Source organism: Megalobrama amblycephala, linkage group LG1, assembly GCF_018812025.1.
Source record: "Megalobrama amblycephala isolate DHTTF-2021 linkage group LG1, ASM1881202v1, whole genome shotgun sequence".
Classification (NCBI taxonomy): Eukaryota; Metazoa; Chordata; class Actinopteri; order Cypriniformes; family Xenocyprididae; genus Megalobrama; species Megalobrama amblycephala.
This window is the reverse complement of record NC_063044.1, coordinates 61,039,164-61,057,278: the sequence shown is the minus strand read 5'-3', so window position 1 is coordinate 61,057,278 and position 18,115 is coordinate 61,039,164. Positions and strand designations below refer to the sequence as shown.

The 18,115-nt window shown below is 39.2% G+C and overlaps 2 protein-coding genes across 2 annotated transcripts; both read right to left on the bottom strand.

Moving 5' to 3' along the window:
- Positions 1-1,613: 1,613 nt before the first annotated feature.
- On the bottom strand, positions 1,614-3,125 carry LOC125250292 (olfactory receptor 52K1-like). The gene has a single exon (XM_048162808.1). It carries the CDS (start codon positions 2,976-2,978, stop codon positions 2,025-2,027), a length of 954 nt encoding a protein of 317 aa, XP_048018765.1. The 5' UTR covers positions 2,979-3,125; the 3' UTR covers positions 1,614-2,024.
- Positions 3,126-15,184: 12,059 nt separating this feature from the next.
- Positions 15,185-17,502, bottom strand: LOC125250288 (olfactory receptor 52K1-like). Its single transcript, XM_048162793.1, has 2 exons — positions 17,223-17,502; positions 15,185-16,973 (listed from the first exon to the last, which is right to left on the bottom strand). The coding sequence occupies exon 2, from the start codon at positions 16,941-16,943 to the stop codon at positions 15,999-16,001; it is 945 nt and encodes a 314-aa protein (XP_048018750.1). The 5' UTR covers positions 16,944-16,973; positions 17,223-17,502; the 3' UTR covers positions 15,185-15,998.
- Between the last annotated feature and the right edge of the window lie 613 nt (positions 17,503-18,115).

Sequence of the window (18,115 nt, the reverse complement as noted above, 5' to 3'; positions counted from 1 at the left end):
ATTACCCTTGTTTTCCTTTGTATATAAGTTGCTGTTGTTCTAGTTCTCTCAGTCAGTTCTCGTTAATGCACAAGCTGAGTTTGGTTAGGATTAAGTTCTTCTAATAAAGCCTGTTTATTCCTATTTCATCTTCATCATATTCCTGTTTAACCAATGCTTTGCCACAAGTGTGACAATAGCTAGTTCAGTCAGGATCACTTAAGTCAAAAATTACAAGAGACAAAATTTAGTCAATTTTTTTATTATCATATTTTGCTAAAGTTACAATTTGGCGGTATGGCTCTGTTCTAAATTCCCCGTCCTTTTCATGAGTTCCATGAAAGCCAAGACCGGAAACAGCAGCAGCTTCTGGGGACAACCTCCCATTTTTTTTACTGGGAGAGCAGCAGAAAATCCCCCTAGTGAGAACAGAGCATGCATCAATGACAACAGAACGACACTGATTAAGTTATACACAAGTTTAAGGAGGAGCTGGGGAGGAGGTGGTGTTGCAAGCAGCGTGCAGTGGAAGCAGCCAAGCAAGCTGAGAGACGGAAGCTGCGTTTAAGTAATGCGCCTTATTTTAGAGTTGCCAATGGAGTCCATACAAATCGGATCAGCTGATATGGGTGGGGTTGGAATTTGCGAATCAGCTGATAGCTGAGCTTGACTACGAGGCCTGCCTCAACTGACGCTGAATGCTTGCTTTATGGATTCAGTGTTGGTTTGTATTTATTGGTAAACTTTATATATCCAGTAAATTAGAATTAAAAATTCACAAACTCACGTGGCCATGACATAAGGTATGTCGTTACCTCAACAAAATGATCTCATGGCGACATTTTATCACATAACCACAGATCAATATCTTGTGACCACAACTATATATATATATATATATATATATATATATATATATATATATATATGTATGTATATATATATATATGTATGTGTATATATATATATATATATATATATATATATATATATATATATATATGAACATAGTTTAATTGTAATAAATACTATGTTTATTTGGAAGCAACACCATGAAATACATTAACAAAATATATTTTATATATATTTTTATATATAAATATATAATTATATTTAAATGGCAATAGACGCTTCTTCAAAAGTACTAAAAGCTTTGTTGTGGATCACAAAGGAGGATTAGAATTAGAAATCCAGTTAGAATCTGGATTTCTACATGGATTACTCATAAAATGTTGTCTGATCTTAATTTAACACACAATTATAAACAAACACAAAATTTAATAACATTTACTTTTGCTTACTTTTATAATAACACAATCATTTTCATATTTTTATTGAATACATTGATTAATCATTCCCAGTGCAGGATGGATGAACGTCTGAATTTACCAACTTTATATCCACAAAACGCATGCAAATTTTCTTTTTTTTAACCTGTCTTAAATTGATTTACTTGTGTGCTTGGGGATTTACTTGTGACTTATGGCATCACCCAACATCTCTGAAGCGTCATGTCATGAAATGTGAGAAGTGAGAGTCTCCTTCTCCTGTCTTGATCCACTTTTGAATCCATTGTCTCTTCAATCACTGCAAAGTGTCCACATCCTGAGGCAGCTAAGCAAGCCACTAAACCACGATGCTCCTTCCACCATGCTTCACATTTGTTATTGATGAACAGTGCTATTTTTAAAGTCTTAACTGTCCACAGAGAGAAAATTCAGAACACAGAAGTTCAGTTAATTTTCCTGCCCTGTCAATGATCACTTAATGTCTTGAATAACATTATGAAAACTGTTTGTGTGTAGTCATATTGTGTTTGTCTATAATTATGAAAAAAAAAAAAAAAAAAATGCTTTTGGTAAGAGTATGGCCTTTTTGCCACTTGTTGCTAAAGTTCACACTTTTAGAAGGTTTTACAAAATGACAATACATTGATAATAGTATAGGTTAACAAAGCCTAAATGGATATGCTTTGCATATATGCTTTATGTATGTTACGATAGCTTATTTTCAATTTGTAATATCCATTCATTTATAATAGCAATTCACTTATTTAAAAAAGGCAAAACCATTCCATTCTTTATAAACTTTTGAAATGTTTGCCTTATTTCTTTTGTTCTCCATCCATAGATTATTGGGTTAAAACAACTTGGAAACAGAATGTATATGATGCTCATAAATATACGGTTGCTGGGAGAAACATTATTTCTTATTCTGTATGACAAAAATGCAATCAAGGCAGAAGTCAAACTAAGTGTCATAACAATGATGTGAGTAATGCAGGTATTAATGGCCTTCAAATGAGCCTTACCAGATCTAAACACAGAGGTGAAAATCACAACATAAGAAACAGTAATGAGAATAAAGTCTGCAGTTGGGATCAGAAAAGCAGACACAAGTCCTACAATATTATTAACAGATATATCTTCACATGCTAACTGAACTAATGCCATGTGCTCACATAAACAGTGATCAATAGTATTTCTACAGAAAGACAGTTTTCCTGCTAGAGAGACCATGATGACAATCAGGAATCCATTTCTGATTAAGGGAAGAAAAACAAATTTTAAAAAATTACTAATTTCCATGTATTTATGATAATAAAGAGGTTTGCAAATTGCAAAGTAACGATCCAGTGCCATCCACAAAAGCAAAGTTGACTGTAATGTTCCAACAAAATGAATACCAAACATTTGTATCAAACAACCAGTCAGAGATATCCCACTCCAATTAAATAAAAAGCTAAGAAGCATGTTAGGTACAAAAAATACTGGCAAGATCAAGTCTAACACTGCCATAACACCTATTAGTACATACATAGGAGAATGCAAAGACTTTTGTGATTTTATTAAATATATGAGAATAGAATTTGCTGTGATAGACAATAAAAACATCAGGAAGAAAGGGATAAATAAAAAAGGCCTCCATTCTCCTAAGCTGTAGAAACCAATCAGTTTAAAGTCTGTGAAAGAAATATTTTCTGCAGAAATATCCTTCATGATGAATAAAACTCTTTCACACACAGTATTCTACAAATGATGCTGCTAAAACTGAGGTAACAAATATAATACTGTGCAGTGAAGCCAAATCATTGTTAATGCCACTGCTAATCCCAAAAAATGACACAATGCCTCTGATAAAATGCCTTGTCTTATACTTTAGAGAGAAATAAAAGCTTGGCACATTTCATGGGCTCTAAATATACTGTCTTATGCTCCCTTGAGTCTGTGAGCTACTCCCGTAGAGGAATGGAGCTCATTTCATTTCACTAAAATTGACATACACATTAAAAGTGACATACACATTTAAGGTGACAGTTAAGTACAAATTTTACTGCAATTATGGATGGGTGCGCTACAAACAATGCGAAGTTCAGGCAGTAGCCTAACGGGGAATTATGATAATAAAGTGACATATTTCTTTATATTTATTTTTATTATCATTACACATTTTATTACATAAACAGAAACACTACACATCAGTTAAAAACTGTGGTGCATGTAACTGCGGAACATGTATTTCATGTATTTAACACTGTACATTAACATTACATTGAAGGTTGAAATAGCCTGTGTGACCTTCTGTACCTCGGCTGCATGATTGTGCTAAATTTAATGTCCTGATTTAATGTGCTGTGTAACGTCATTTTTCCTTTGTGACCTTTGTGTCTTTAGGAATTCCAAGAATGGCCCTTGGAGGGGGTTGGGAATGGAAAGCAAATGTCTTTGTTCATTTTAAAATATCTTTGGATATTTTCAATCTTACACAACCTAGTTGAACACCACTTAGCAGGGGCATCAACAACTGTAGTAATAGTGACATGACATATTTGTAACCACCTACAATGTCAGTTCACGTTGTAGACATGGGGCCACATCGTGATGCGAGCGAGGAGACATTCCAAGCACAGAACTGACCAGAGTGCCCAGCGAGAGGTGATCAGTCTCCTTGTGCCACTAGAAATTCTCATCGACAGTGCATTATGAATGAATATGAAGGTGTCATGCCGTTATAGCAGTATATTTAAAAAAGGGAGGGCATACAGTTGCCGTCCAAGTACTCTTGCAAGGCCACTGACGGGGCTGTCGGACCATAAAGAGATACGTTTCAGGCACACTGATATAATCCAGCTGCACAGCGAAACGATCCTGACACACAGACCATTATTGCTCCTGACACCCACAATGAGCGGGGGACGTGAGAACAGTCATAAGAGAGATGATAGTCTCGCTGTCTTCATCATGTTAGTGAGAGCATAGCAAAACACTCTGCCAAAGCCACAGCCATCAGCCTGAGAGCTTCCTGAGAACACCTAAAGGTAGAAACTTCTTGGCTTGAAATTAGCACAGGTAAGTTACAAACTGTGAGCACCCCTGTGAAATGCAAGCTCACATCACAACAAAGCCCAGTTCTACTCTCTGGTTTTTAGGATGAGAAGCAGAAGATGAAATGGATTAATACACTCTCTGAATGGACTATGATGAGTCGATCATCAAGATTCATTCAGAACGCGCACTCCACTCATGTAGAGGGGAAATAGCCACGCTCAACATTCATAGTTCATACATTTGAAGGGCCTGCAGTGCCGGGTACCAGACCTAGTTAAAAACACCAGACATCAAGCTGGCAGAGGGCCAAGCTGGCACCATGAACACCTGTTTCAACTACACACAGTTGAGCAACGCTGGATTAATGAAATGTAGAGCGTGGAATAATACGCAACAAGCGTATTGGTGCATACACATTAAACCAGCTCTTGCGATAGCTACAGCCGTAGTGCTTTAGAAATAATTGTGGCGAGGGGGGCGTGGTTCAGCGAGGTCTGCAACCGGAGAGAATAGCGGGAGACGCTTGGTAAGTGAGTGGGTTGAAACATCAGAACACCGTTTCTATTCCAGGATTGGCGCGGAGCAGAATAAAACGCCGTGAGAACAGGAGTGTGTGAGAGAGGGGTACTGCTGACTAGCCGTGTTGAGTTACCTGGAGTGAAGCCCTTTGTGGATGGTGTATACCGAACCTGGAGTGAAGCCCTTTGTGGATTGTTTATTTTCGTTGTTGTGCGCTGCACAGTCTTTCTGTTGAACCTTTTTGAAAGTCAATAAAGCCGTCAGCAGTTGTTCGTCGACCCTGTCCTCTTCCTTCCCCCACTACGAACTTAACTGTGCTACAATAATAGAACACAGAAGGCTGTGTCGTGAATGCATCAGTTTACATATGCAGTAGATCAGTGGTTCCCAATCACATTCCTGGAGGCCCCCTGACACTGCATATTTTGTATCTCTCCTTCGTCTGACACACCCATTCCAGGTCTTGGAGTCTCTACTAATGAGCTGATGATCTGTATCAGGTGTTTTTGGTTAAGGAGACATGGAAAACATGCAGAGTTGGGGGGCTCCAGGAATGTGGTTGGGAACCCCTGCAGTCATTGCTCAAAGTGCTGAGCATCTGCTATTCTGTACACAACTGACCACTGCACTGAGACAGGGAGCTGCTTAAAACATGTGAGGTGAGCAGAGGGAATTTTGTCTTCTGTACATGACCGACCACTGCACTGAGACAGGAGCCTATATCGTGTAGGTGCTGGGCATTTTGTCTGCTGTACGCGACAGACCGCTGCACTGAGACAGGGGGCTGTTTATAGTGAAAGTGACAAGGAATTTTGTCATCCATACACGACAGACCGCTGCACTGATACATGGGCTACACATATTGTGTGAGTGCTGTAAGGAACCCCCCATCGGCCCAAAAACGGAATCCGACGGCCTGGGCGAAGGTTAACGCGTGTATGCCTTTTCAGCGCCTCTGTGAAGTTCACTTAATTTCACTCCTTTAATCTGACTCCAATTTCAAATGATTCTTATTCTTAGGGTGTGTTTCCAATTAGAAATTAATCATTTGTTATGTAGTAATTTAGATATTTAATTATTCTGGGTATCTCATATTTTCAATTATTCGTTCATTACGGACCCATATCACTTAGAAAAGTCACTTTGGCCGTTTAATGCTTTTCACAATCACAAACTCGCCAGTTCTGGTCTTAGTCAGAGGGTGCAGAGTTTACTAATGCATTTCAGTCGAACCACCACATGCTTGTTCATACAAAAACACAGTTTTCTTAGTCACAATACTGCAACTTGCTAAGCCAGTTGATAAACAAAAATCAAAAGGTCCCATGATGTGCAACATGCTCCTTTCATTGAGCCTTTAATTTTAATCCATCCTGACGCAGATTTGTGGAAAGATGGACTCCAATAATGTACTGGTCATAATGATTTCAGAAGAATCCAGAGTAAATCAAATATAACATTTTATTTGTCAAGTAAAAATGTCAATTCCATAGTTTTACAATTAGAAGCCAATTCAGAAATAATGAATGCATAACATCAATTGAAATGCATATACACACAGTGGTGGACTAGTGTTCAAAGACACTTGTCCATCACTGTGTGGGGGTTTCTGGCTACAGAAGATCCCCCCTGACTGTGTTGCAGTTTACCTTATATACAGACTAGAATAGAAAGGGTTATAAATATTTACTACACCAACACCTGTTTTGGGGGAAGAGGAGTGGGTTTTCACACAAGGCACCACCCAAAGAGAGGACAGAATTTCCCTTAGTTTTCAATCTTCTTCATAATACCAGTGACTGCTGTGAAATTGAGACCATTTTACCAATCGCACTGAGACATTTAAAATGATACCAAACATAAAAAGGGAAAAACAATAGATACACAAGTTACATTATATGTCTTGAAGAATTTTCAGCGACTTGAGTCAGGGGGAAGGGAAGATGTGTTTGTGTGCGTGTGGTGGGGGAGGCGTTGTCCTTTTGGGGTTAGGGCAAGGCGTTGTCCTTTACTACTTCTATGAGATCTTTTTCCAAATGAGTTTTATTATTTTATTGCAGGATGCTTGATCTCTGTTTTTGTTTAGCAGGAAAATCAAGCCTTACAGTGCAGGGGATTTTGTCCTCTGTACATGACAGATTACTGCACTGATACAGGGGCTATACATATCGTGTGAGTGTATACACCTTAATATTTGCCAAAAATACAAATTTTTTTGTTGTTATTAAAAAACAAGCAAGCCCAGTCCAGCCCAGCCCAGGTGAGAAAAAGTAACACAAAAGTAATGTAACGCATTACTTTTCATAAAAAAGCAACTAAGTAATGAAATTATTTTTTTTTTATTATTATTTATTTATTTATTTATTTATTTTTTTAATGTTGTAACGCAATATTGTAATGCATTACTTTTAAAAGTAACTTTCCCCAACACTGACAATAAGCATCATGTTTTCACCTCCCCTTGTCTTGTGGCAGGCCTAATCCTGAGTATGCTTCTAAAATCTCTATAGCTCTAATTCATTCCTCATTACTCGTCTGTTTATTTGGCTAGATTAATCTAAAGGACCCCCTAAGTTTTTGTTGCTGTAACTATAGTCAAGGTCAAATTTACTATCTTGCTAATAAACGCAACAAATAGCACTAGGTGGGGCACACTCAAGGGGCACAGGTGTAAGATCAGAGTGGACCAAGAGATACCTGTGACATCACCAGAGGGGCCAAGTTATCTTACATGAGTTAATTAGACTTTGTTTCACCACAGATTATTACAAATGATACCATAACTACAGCAAATCATCATCACAATCCATTTGCATTATCACTGGACAGTTTGTTACTTCAAATGTTTTTGTCTTTGTTTATAGTCCTAATGGCCATGGTTGTAATAAATAATAGTAACAATGGTCATTGTTAGGTGTGGTTGTAATCAAGCACTAAGATGAAGGAGATCCAAATAACAATCTTTATTAAACTCAAAAACTCAGGAAAACACTAGAATTAACTCAAACTACACAATGCATAAACGAGAATTGACCAGGAGTGATTAAAACACAGGGCTATTTATACCAAGGGCAAACAAAGGGAGCAAAATGAAATCATGGGGAACTATTTAGTAACTATGGCAACAAACTGTAATCAGCTTACTTTCTCTTAGGAAACAGAAAGTAAGCACATGAACTAAACAGAAGTAGAAAGGCAAATAACCACTCCACAGAACATGAAACATGAAAACCTAACAGTCATTTTCTTCACATATGGAAAATCTAAGGGCACATCAGGACCTTGAGATTGTTTATGACATTGTGACTTGCATCATGAACCAGCATATAAACATTTGTCTAGTTTACCAAAAATATGTTGGTACTGAACAGCATGTATTAAAGGTGCCCTAGAACTTTTTAAAAAAAGATGTAATATAAGTCTAAGGTGTCCCCTGAATGTGTCTGTGAAGTTTCAGCTCAAAATACCCCATAGATTTTTTTTAATTCATTTTGTTAACTGCCTATTTTGGGGCATCATTATAAATGAGCCGATTCAGGGCTACTGGCCCTTTAATTCTCGTGCTCCATGCCCACGGAGCTCGCGCTTGCCTTGAACAGTGCATAAACAAAGTTTACACAGCTAATATAACCCTCAAATGGATCTTTACAAAGTGTTCGTCATGCATGTGGCATGCATGCGTCGGATTATGTGAGTATTGTATACTGTTATATTGTTTACATTGATTCTGAATGAATTTGAGGCTGTGCTCCGTGGCTAATGGCTAATGCTACACTGTTGGAGAGATTTATAAAGAATGAAGTTGTGTTTACAGGACCAGATATAGGCAGTCGAAATGAGCTTCCTCCGTAGGGTGGCTGGGCGCTCCCTTAGAGATAGGGTGAGGAGCTCTGTCACTCGGGAGGAGCTCGGAGTAGAGCCGCTGCTCCTCCACATCGAGAGGAGCCAGCTGAGGTGGCTCGGGCATCTGTTCCGGATGCCTCCTGGACGCCTCCCTGGGGAGGTGTTCCGGGCATGTCCCACCGGGAGGAGGCCCCGGGGAAGACCTAGGACACGCTGGAGGGACTATGTCTCTCGGCTGGCCTGGGAACGCCTCGGGATTCCCCCGGAAGAGCTGGAGGAAGTGTCTGGGGAGAGGGAAGTCTGGGCGTCTCTGCTTAGAATGCTGCCCCCGCGACCTGGCCCCGGATAAAGCGGAAGAAAATGGATGGATGGATGGAAGTTGTGTTTATGAATTATACAGACTGCAAGTGTTTAATAATGAAAATAGTGACGGCTCTTGTCTCTGTGAATACAGTAAGAAACGATGGTAACTTTAACCACATTTAACAGTACATTAGCGACATGCTATCGAAACATTTAGAAAGACAATTTACAAATATCACTAAAAATATCATTATATCATGGATCATGTCAGTTATTATTGCTCCATCTGCCATTTTTCGCTATTGTTCTTGCTTGCTTACCTAGTCTGTTGATTCACCTGTGCAGATCCAGATGCTAATACTGGCTGCCCTTGTCTAATGCCTTTTATAATGTTGGGAACATGGGCTGGCATATGCAAATATTGGGGCGTACACCCCAACTGTTACGTAACAGTCGGTGTTATGTTGAGATTCGCCTGTTCTTCGGAGAACAAATTTTGTTCCATGCTCCGAACGGTCTTTTAAACAAATGAGATTTATATAAGAAGGAGGAAACAATGGAGTTTGAGACTCACTGTATGTAATTTCCATGTACTGAACTCTTGTTATTCAACTATGCCAAGGTAAATTCAATTTTTCATTCGAGGGCACCGTTAAACATTAGACAAAAGTTTGTTCTGGTGATCTGATTTGGAATGAATGCAGCTTATTCTTAATTAATGCAGAGTTGGTCGTCAAGAGGGGCATTACCATTATCACAGTCTTAAACCACCTTTCTTTCCTCCACTGGCTCTTTCCCCCACTTCTCCACTTTGAGGCCATCTCTTCCTTTTAGCCCTATTCGGTTGGTAATTGATTCTCATGGGGACATTTTCAACATTTACAGGGGCTAGTCGGTAATTTTATTGCTGTTCGAATTCAGAATGTCAGTGGTTTTCTCCCACCACCAGCGTAAAAATCCCCAGCCGAATTACCTACTGTTTTTTGACAAACGCCAAGGTTGTGTGGTAATTTAATTGCCGTCCGAATCCAAATCTCTGAGTTTACAAGAGGATATCAATACAAAATTCACTGTTTAAATCATTTTTGACCACTGTGAACACTGTACGATAACTGTTGCACTTCACTGTAGTTTGCATGCATTTCAAGTACACTTTTAATACTGAAATGCTGGGAAGTATTTACAAGAACAATATTTCATCTCTGCTCCACCTCAGCGAAAGGAGAAAGAGAGTAAAAAGCATGTAAACATTTGAAATCGGCCATTACAGCAATACAATTTTAAAATGTATTATGATTATATACATTAAAAATATTAACCAAACAGCTTTATGATTACCTCATGTAAATAAGAGGCTGCATTAACTTATTTCCACTAATTTCCATATTTTTCTTTTTATACATCCATCATTTTGAGTTGAAATGCAAGACAACCATTTCAACTATAGCGTCATATATAGCAACAATACATCATCTTTGTGTACACATCCAGGATCCCAAGTTATTTTTCCATGCCCTGTTGGATCCTTTCTTGGACTTTATCACCTAGTGAAAAGTATTTCCATGATCCCCGCAAAGGTAAGGATCAATTCTCACTGGTCGATGCTTGGCTTTCACAAAGTCCTAAAACCATTCCTTGGTTTTGCAAATTTCTACTGGCTTTCTACTTTTAGTAAACCCTGAAGGCATTTTTAATGATTTTACATCTAAAGGCATCTTTACACAGCAAAGGTGACACAGAAACAAAATCTGAAGCAGCATAAAACCACAAAAATGCACATTTAAACAGTCAAGTGCTGGTCCTATGCTGGTCCATGCTGGTCCTGAGCTGGTCCTATGCTGGTCCATGCTGGTCCAGCTCAAACCAGCATACCAGCTTCAAAACCTCATGTGACTTGAGTCTCTCATGGAGGAGCTCTGGGAGCATAAAAGGAGGAGCGACGACAGTGAAGGAGGAGAGAGGACCAGGCCTGGACTTTATTTTATGTTTTATTATGTTTGTGTGGCTGGCAGACGTCCGCGAGGGTCTGCCGGCATTACTTTGTAGTGATCAGCAGGCAGACATGAGGGAAGACTCCCCTCATCACCTCATCTGCCACGATGAAAAGCACAGGACTCCAAAACTCACACCTCCAAGAGAAGCAAACAAGGGAATAGATGGGCTAGCAGATAAGCCTATCAAGACAATCACCCTGACCATTTGAGGAAAGGAAGAAAGATGACATTAGCATTTTGAGCAAGCTAATTCAAATTTCCCCCATTGATCACCCCAGTCCTCTGTTAGCTGAGGTGTAAACTGAACTCCACTCACCAGACAGGTTTTGCTATGTGACTTAAGTCACAAAGGACACAAAAAACCCTGACAAAAAGCAAATCTTCTCCATTTTTATTATCAAGAACTCTATATACTTCATGAGTTGTTTTGTTACATGCAAACTTACAAACTTGTCTACCAAGGTATACATTAATACATGGGTAAAAGGTCAATATAACTCGAGGCATGTTTTCAGCACAATTAGGGTACTGAAATTGGTTTGGAAAGTGGATTACAGAAAAACCTTAAAAAGTTCTAAACGTGAACTTTAACACAGAACCTCACAAGAGGGGGGCCATCCAGTGGCCACCTCTGAAGCATCAGCCAATCAAAACAGTGCATCTGAAAGGTGCAAATTTGCAGGACAGGTTAAAAGACTTGTTTCTGGGACAGATAATTGTTCCAGTTGGGTTGCTGCAGTTCCCGTTCTGGTTCCAGGCTCCAGTTCTTGTTCCAGTCCCGGTTCAAGGTTCTGGTCCCAAGATGTGCTAAGTCCAACTCTACAGAGTTGTGAAGTTGCTCTCTCAAGACTCTGAAGCTCTAAAGAGAGAAACAAGGAAGTTCTGCAAGAAGTGAATTTGGGGAGTTTGAAAACTGCAACAGAGACAACAACTACAAGCTTAGCCCCCCATCTTCAAGATATCTTCTGTACCAACTTCAATCCTCTCATCAGAGATCCTCCAGATCTGCGTGTTCCGGATCTGCACTCTACTTCAGAATCTAAAGATCCTTCCGTCTGCGTGTTCCAGAGAATAAGGATCATCTGCACAGACATCAGAACTTTCAAGGCTTCTTCAAGGCTTCTTCTTCTGCGTGTTCCAGGAAAAGACCTTCTCTGTGCTCCAGGAGTTCAACGTTCACAAGTACTTCGTGTTCAAGGCTGTAAAACGGAAACTCCTTTCTTCCCACTGCAACGCTGCTCAGCTCAACAAGTGGAAGACGTCACCTTCGGATTCAGCACGACCGGCAGACGTAAATATCACTTACCAAACCTCTTTCTAGAGATCTTGGCATTAGTGTATACTGTCAGTATATGATTATCTAATTTGCATTAGATCTTGCATAGCTGATATCAATTGATAACAAATAATCTCTCGGTTTATTTGTCGAATTCAGAATAAGGTTTGCCTTATTTCTTCTAGAGAAACTACAGTTTATCTTTCCATAAGATTAACTTGTAACTGCCATAGTAACATTCAACTCATCCACTTGCATTTATTAGTTTTTGCACTTTATCCACTCAGTAGTTGTTAGTTACTCTTGTCTATCCTTTTGTTAATAAAATTCATTTATTACACTTGTGTCTTCCTTGTGTTGATAATACAGTAAGAGGCTCTACAAGTTAACGATATCTCACAAATCCTTCAGATTGGTCAGATGATGAACTTCCTCCAATTCATATAATTGTAATTCAGTCAACAATCTTCCATGATTGTTCTTTATTATCAAGGTGAAACTTGACTGGTGCCCCGAAAATATTGGAAGGAATCATCTAAACCACTAAATCTGTGGTACCCTCGGGTGAGGCTAGTCCAAAATCACTACAACTTTCATTTTGTTCTTTGTTTATTTTGGAATTAAAGTTATGTTGAATGTTCGCCGGTTCCCGCCTCCTTCTTCCCGTATCTACGAACTGTGTTCCATTGGTGCTGAAACCCGGGAGAAAGGAGGGACATGCAGTCAGAGAGCCCTCACTGCTGAGGGGGATCGTGGTGCTGCGGAGTTTGGGACAGCGCAGGAGTGAAGACCGCGAGAGGCTTCCCGAGGCAGTGGTACCTGGAGCCTTGTAAAAGGTGGGACGGAAACCCGGATGCCGTGCTCTTGGGACAAGGTGGGGTGGACTGACGTCCTGGAGGGAGTGGAGGAGTGCCGTTCTCTGCCGTGGGCCGGAGCCTGCTACCATCCGCCATGAGGGGGAGGAGCAGGGGACAGCGGACTCATTGCCGGCTTCCCTCAACCGGAGGAGCCATCGCCGGCCACCAGGATGCGGTCAAGGATTGGGCCGTCCACCGAGCATCCAGTGCCATCGCATGGCACCGCGAGGAAGAGCCTCTTGGCTGGCTGAGGACCGAGCGGCAGTGTGTCTGGGAGCCGGACCCAGAATTTTTTTTTCTCTTTTTCCTCTCTCCACTCTCTCGTCCTGTCGCTCCCCTTGCTTCTGTCTCCTTTCTCTCGTCTCGTCTGTCCTTACCCCCAGGTGCTACGGCCGCCGAGACAGGCCCCCGGGGGGGAGTAAGCGCAGACGCGGGAGTACCCCCCGGCCTGCGAGGGGCGATGGGGCTATGTGACGAGCAGGGCGGGCGAGAGCCGTGAGGGAACGGCGCGAGGCCGGTAATGCAAGTGATAACGAGCATCACCTGCGAATGCGCACCGGTCTTGAGTCTCTCACAGAGAAGCTCCGGGAGCATAAAAGGAGGAGCGACGACAGTGAAGGAGGAGAGAGGACCAGGCCTGGACTTTATTTTATGTTTTATTATGTTTGTGTGGCCGGCAGACATCCGCGAGGGTCAAAGGGGTGAGGCTAAAGGGGTGTCTAGACAAAGAGTGAAATTTTTTGACAGATGATGAGCACCTACTCTGAATGTGGAGTGTGATCAGCTGATATGCTGGAAAATGAAAACAAAAACAAATCAGGAGAGGAAAGAGATCCAACTCAACAATCATTATATCACTAATCGAAATCACAATGTTTGAGTCCTTTATCGGCAACCTACCGTTGCTAATACAGTACATACAATATATGTGGCATATGCACAGTCCAGAAAACCCCCTTATATTCAATGCAAATATTGCATAACCATGCCATGGTGGGCCAGACTAAAAACCTACCCATATCTATGGCTGATGTCTTGCATGATTCCATAGGTATCCTCTTTAAAACGATCAGTTCAACTTTTCTGTAACTGTCAACTCTGTCTATATATATGTAATATGTAGCATCTGACATATTGTTTACAAGCTGTTTTATTGACATCTTTCCGTGGTTGAAACACTGATTGAGCGATTACATGAGACATAATACAAACCTGATTTCAAAAATAGTTGGGAACACTGTAGAAATTGTGAATAAAAACAGAATGCAATGATGTGGAAGTTTCAAATTTCAATATTTTATTCAGAATACAACATAGATGACACATCAAATGTTTAAACTGAGAAAATGTATCATTTAAAGGGAAAAATAAGTTGATTTTAAATTTCATGGCATCAACACATCTCAAAAAAGTTGGGACAAGGCCATGTTTACCATTGTGTGGCATCCCCTCTTCTTTTTATAACAGTCTGCAAACGTCTGGGGACTGAGGAGACAAGTTGCTCAAGTTTAGGAATAGGAATGTTGTCCCATTCTTGTCTAATACAGGCTTCTAGTTGCTCAACTGTCTTAGGTCTTCTTTGTCGCATCTTCCTCTTTATGATGCGCCAAATGTTTTCTATGGGTGAAAGATCTGGACTGCAGGCTGGCCATTTCAGTACCCGGATCCTTCTTCTACGCAGCCATGATGTTGTAATTGATGCAGTATGTGGTCTGGCATTGTCATGTTGGAAAATGCAAGATCTTCCCTGAAAGAGACGACGTCTGGATGGGAGCATATGTTGTTCTAGAACTTGGATATGGTGCCTTTCCAGATGTGTAAGCTGCCAAAGCCACATGCACTCATGCAACCCTGTACTATCAGAGATGCAGGCTTCTGAACTGAGCGCTGATAACAACTTGGGTTGTCCTTGTCCTCTTTAGTCCGGATGAAATGGCGTCCCAGTGCCTGCACTTCTGGATCATGTTTAGATATGGCTTCTTTTTTGACCTATAGAGTTTTAGCCGGCAACGGTGAATGGCACGGTGGATTGTGTTCACCGACAATGTTTTCTGGAAGTATTCCTGAGCCCATGTTGTGATTTCCATTACAGTAGCATTCCTGTATTTGATGCAGTGCCGTCTAAGGGCCTGAAGATCACAGGCATCCAGTATGGTTTGACAGGGTGGGCAAGGCTGACAGTCTGGGTGTTCCTTGGCCCACACAGGCCCTGTTTATGTTACGGCACTTCTGAGTAAACCCCAGAAAAGCTGACGCAATTGTATTGATTTATTTTGTTATAATTTATGCTTGACATGGTGACTATTAGAAAGTAAATATGACAAGTCATAAAATCAAGTCTCAGTCAAAATCGTAATCAATTGCATGTGGGCTAAATTTTGTGCTGATATCTCAAAGTTATGGCATTTGGAACCATGCTAGCCTTTTTTATCAAAAGTCTAAAAAGAACTGCTTATGTGTGTAAACTCCACAATAAAGCATACAAATGTGTATAATTACATAGAATAAGTAACAAGTAGAATGATTTATATGTTTATTTACAAGACAAAATTTGAATAATATCTTTATTGAAAACAACTGATTTGAAAATGCTGTTTATTGAAAACATGATTTGAATAAGTTGTTTAAAAACAACATTTATAGGAAATATAATGCTAATGCTATAAGGCTAATGTTCATTAACAGTGCAGACTTTAATATATTACTGTTTATTGAAAAAGCATTTTGATAAATGTGTTTTTATTGTTAATTGTATTATTTACAATTATATAAGTGGATGACATATGTATAGTGGCCTATATAAATACTTATGCAGTATCTGTCTTTATTGTATATTTATTAATTTAATTTTTAAATGAATTATCACATATTATCCATTCATTTATAAACCATTCATTTTTCAAAAAGTAAAGACTTTTTTGCTTATACACTTCAGAAATGTGTGTCTTATTTCTTTTGTTCTCCATCCATAGATTATTGGGTTAAAACAACTTGGAAAACATAAGTACATGATGCTTATAACTATGCGGTTGTTGGAGGAAATGTTGTTTCTTATTCTGTATGACAAAAATGCAACCAAGGCAGAAGTTAAAGCAACTGACAAGACAATTAAATGAGTAATGCAGGTGTTTAAGGCCTTCGTGTGAGCTTTGCCAGATTTGAATACGGAGGTAAAAATCACAACATAGGAAGCAATAATGAGAATAAAATCAGCAGTTGGTACAAGGAAAACAGTCAATAATCCTACAATGTTATTGACAGATATATCTCCACATGCTAACTGAACCAATGCCATGTGTTCACAAAAACAGTGATCGATCACATTTGTAGCACAAAATGACAGTCTTCCAGCAAGAGAAACAATGATGACAATCAGGAGTACATTTCTGATTAGCGGTGCAAAAACAAACTTTAGAAAATTCGAGATCTCCTTGTATTTATGATAGTAAAGAGGTTTACATATTGCAAAATAACGATCCAGTGCCATCCAAAAAAGCAAAGTAGTTTGAAATGTTCCAACAAAGTGAAGGCAAAACATTTGTATTAAACAACCAGTCAGAGATATCCCACTCCAATTAAATAAAAAGTTAAGAAGCATGCTAGGTACAAAAAAGATTGGCAAGAGCAAGTCTACAACACCCATTAAACCTATTAGTACATACATAGGAGAATGCAGAGACCTTTGGCTTGTTATTAAATATATGAGAATAGTATTTGCAGTTATAGCCAATAAAAACATCAGAAATAAAGGGATAAATAAAAAAGGCCTCCATTCTCCCAGGCTGTAGAAACCATTTAATTTGAAGTCTGTAAATGAGATATTTTGTGCAGTAAAGTCCTTCATGCTGAAAACTCCTTTTGTGCAAGCAGTGTTCTGTTCAAACAAATGGAGATGATCAAGATTATAATTGATCAGATTTACCTTTTAAGAACACCAAAATACACTTTAGTCATAAGTTGTACTGTGCATAAAAAATATCAGCAATGACATTGTGGATACTACTACTAGTACTACTAACAATACATAATAAACTGTTTTAAGCTCTTTTACTTTTCACATTTTCCTGAATCTAAAAACATATTTCAAACATTATGGTCTCTCTCACTACATTGTCGAGTTTACCTTAATTTTGAAGTTTCTTGCATTGTTATACTGTGACGTAAATCTGGACAGTTAAATACAGCTTCCTCTGACACTTCAGTTCAGAAGCACAATGGATTGACTCATCATATGACAAGCATAAAATCCACACATAACTCATACATAAACAGATATTATATTAAATTTACCCATACTACTTAATCTGTGCTCCCCATTACTGAATAGAATGCTTTTTTTTTTTTTTTTTTTTTTTCTAGATAAGATGTGTTGTTGGAGTGTAATGAAAGCTTGATACAAATCATGGTCTTTAAATACACTGTTGTGTTCCCATGAGTATGTGTGCTACTCCTATTAAAGAATAGAGCTCACCTCCCTTTTGCTGTATCACAGGCCTGCAGTTTCTGTACTAGTGATAATTGTTTTCTAATTACTAGGATTTTTATGACAATAGCATGACTAGCATGTAACCCAAGAAATTTACTCAATGAGTGAGACTTCTGTGTAGCATCTGGACCAATCAGGCACACAAAATTATTCATTATATTTAAGGAATTACCCATAAACTCACTCTATCAAAGTTCTGTGAACCCATCCCCCTAAAACTGCAACTAGCATCCCAAACGTAGCTAAACCATAGGCAGAACTAGGTGTCCTGTTACAGATACTTGGACCTTTTACGATCAGGAAGAATTTTTTTAGAAAAAGAGACTAGTGACTCATTCTTTCTGAGAAGGACAAATAAACTTCTTTAATCCTGTGTATTCTCTATATAACCACTTGGGAAATGTATAAACATGTATCCAAGTTTCCCATCTCATGACTTTTCTTTTATGGGCTTTATTTTATATATTCATTTTCTCTTTTGAAATAGTTTGGTATGGTATTAATATTCCAGAGCTGCAATGTATAGTTGT

Coding starts and splice junctions, on each gene's coding strand:
- LOC125250288 (XM_048162793.1), bottom strand. CDS start 16,943: ATGAAGGACTTTACTGCACAAAATATCTCATTTACAGACTTCAAATTA.
- LOC125250292 (XM_048162808.1), bottom strand. CDS start 2,978: ATGAAGGATATTTCTGCAGAAAATATTTCTTTCACAGACTTTAAACTG.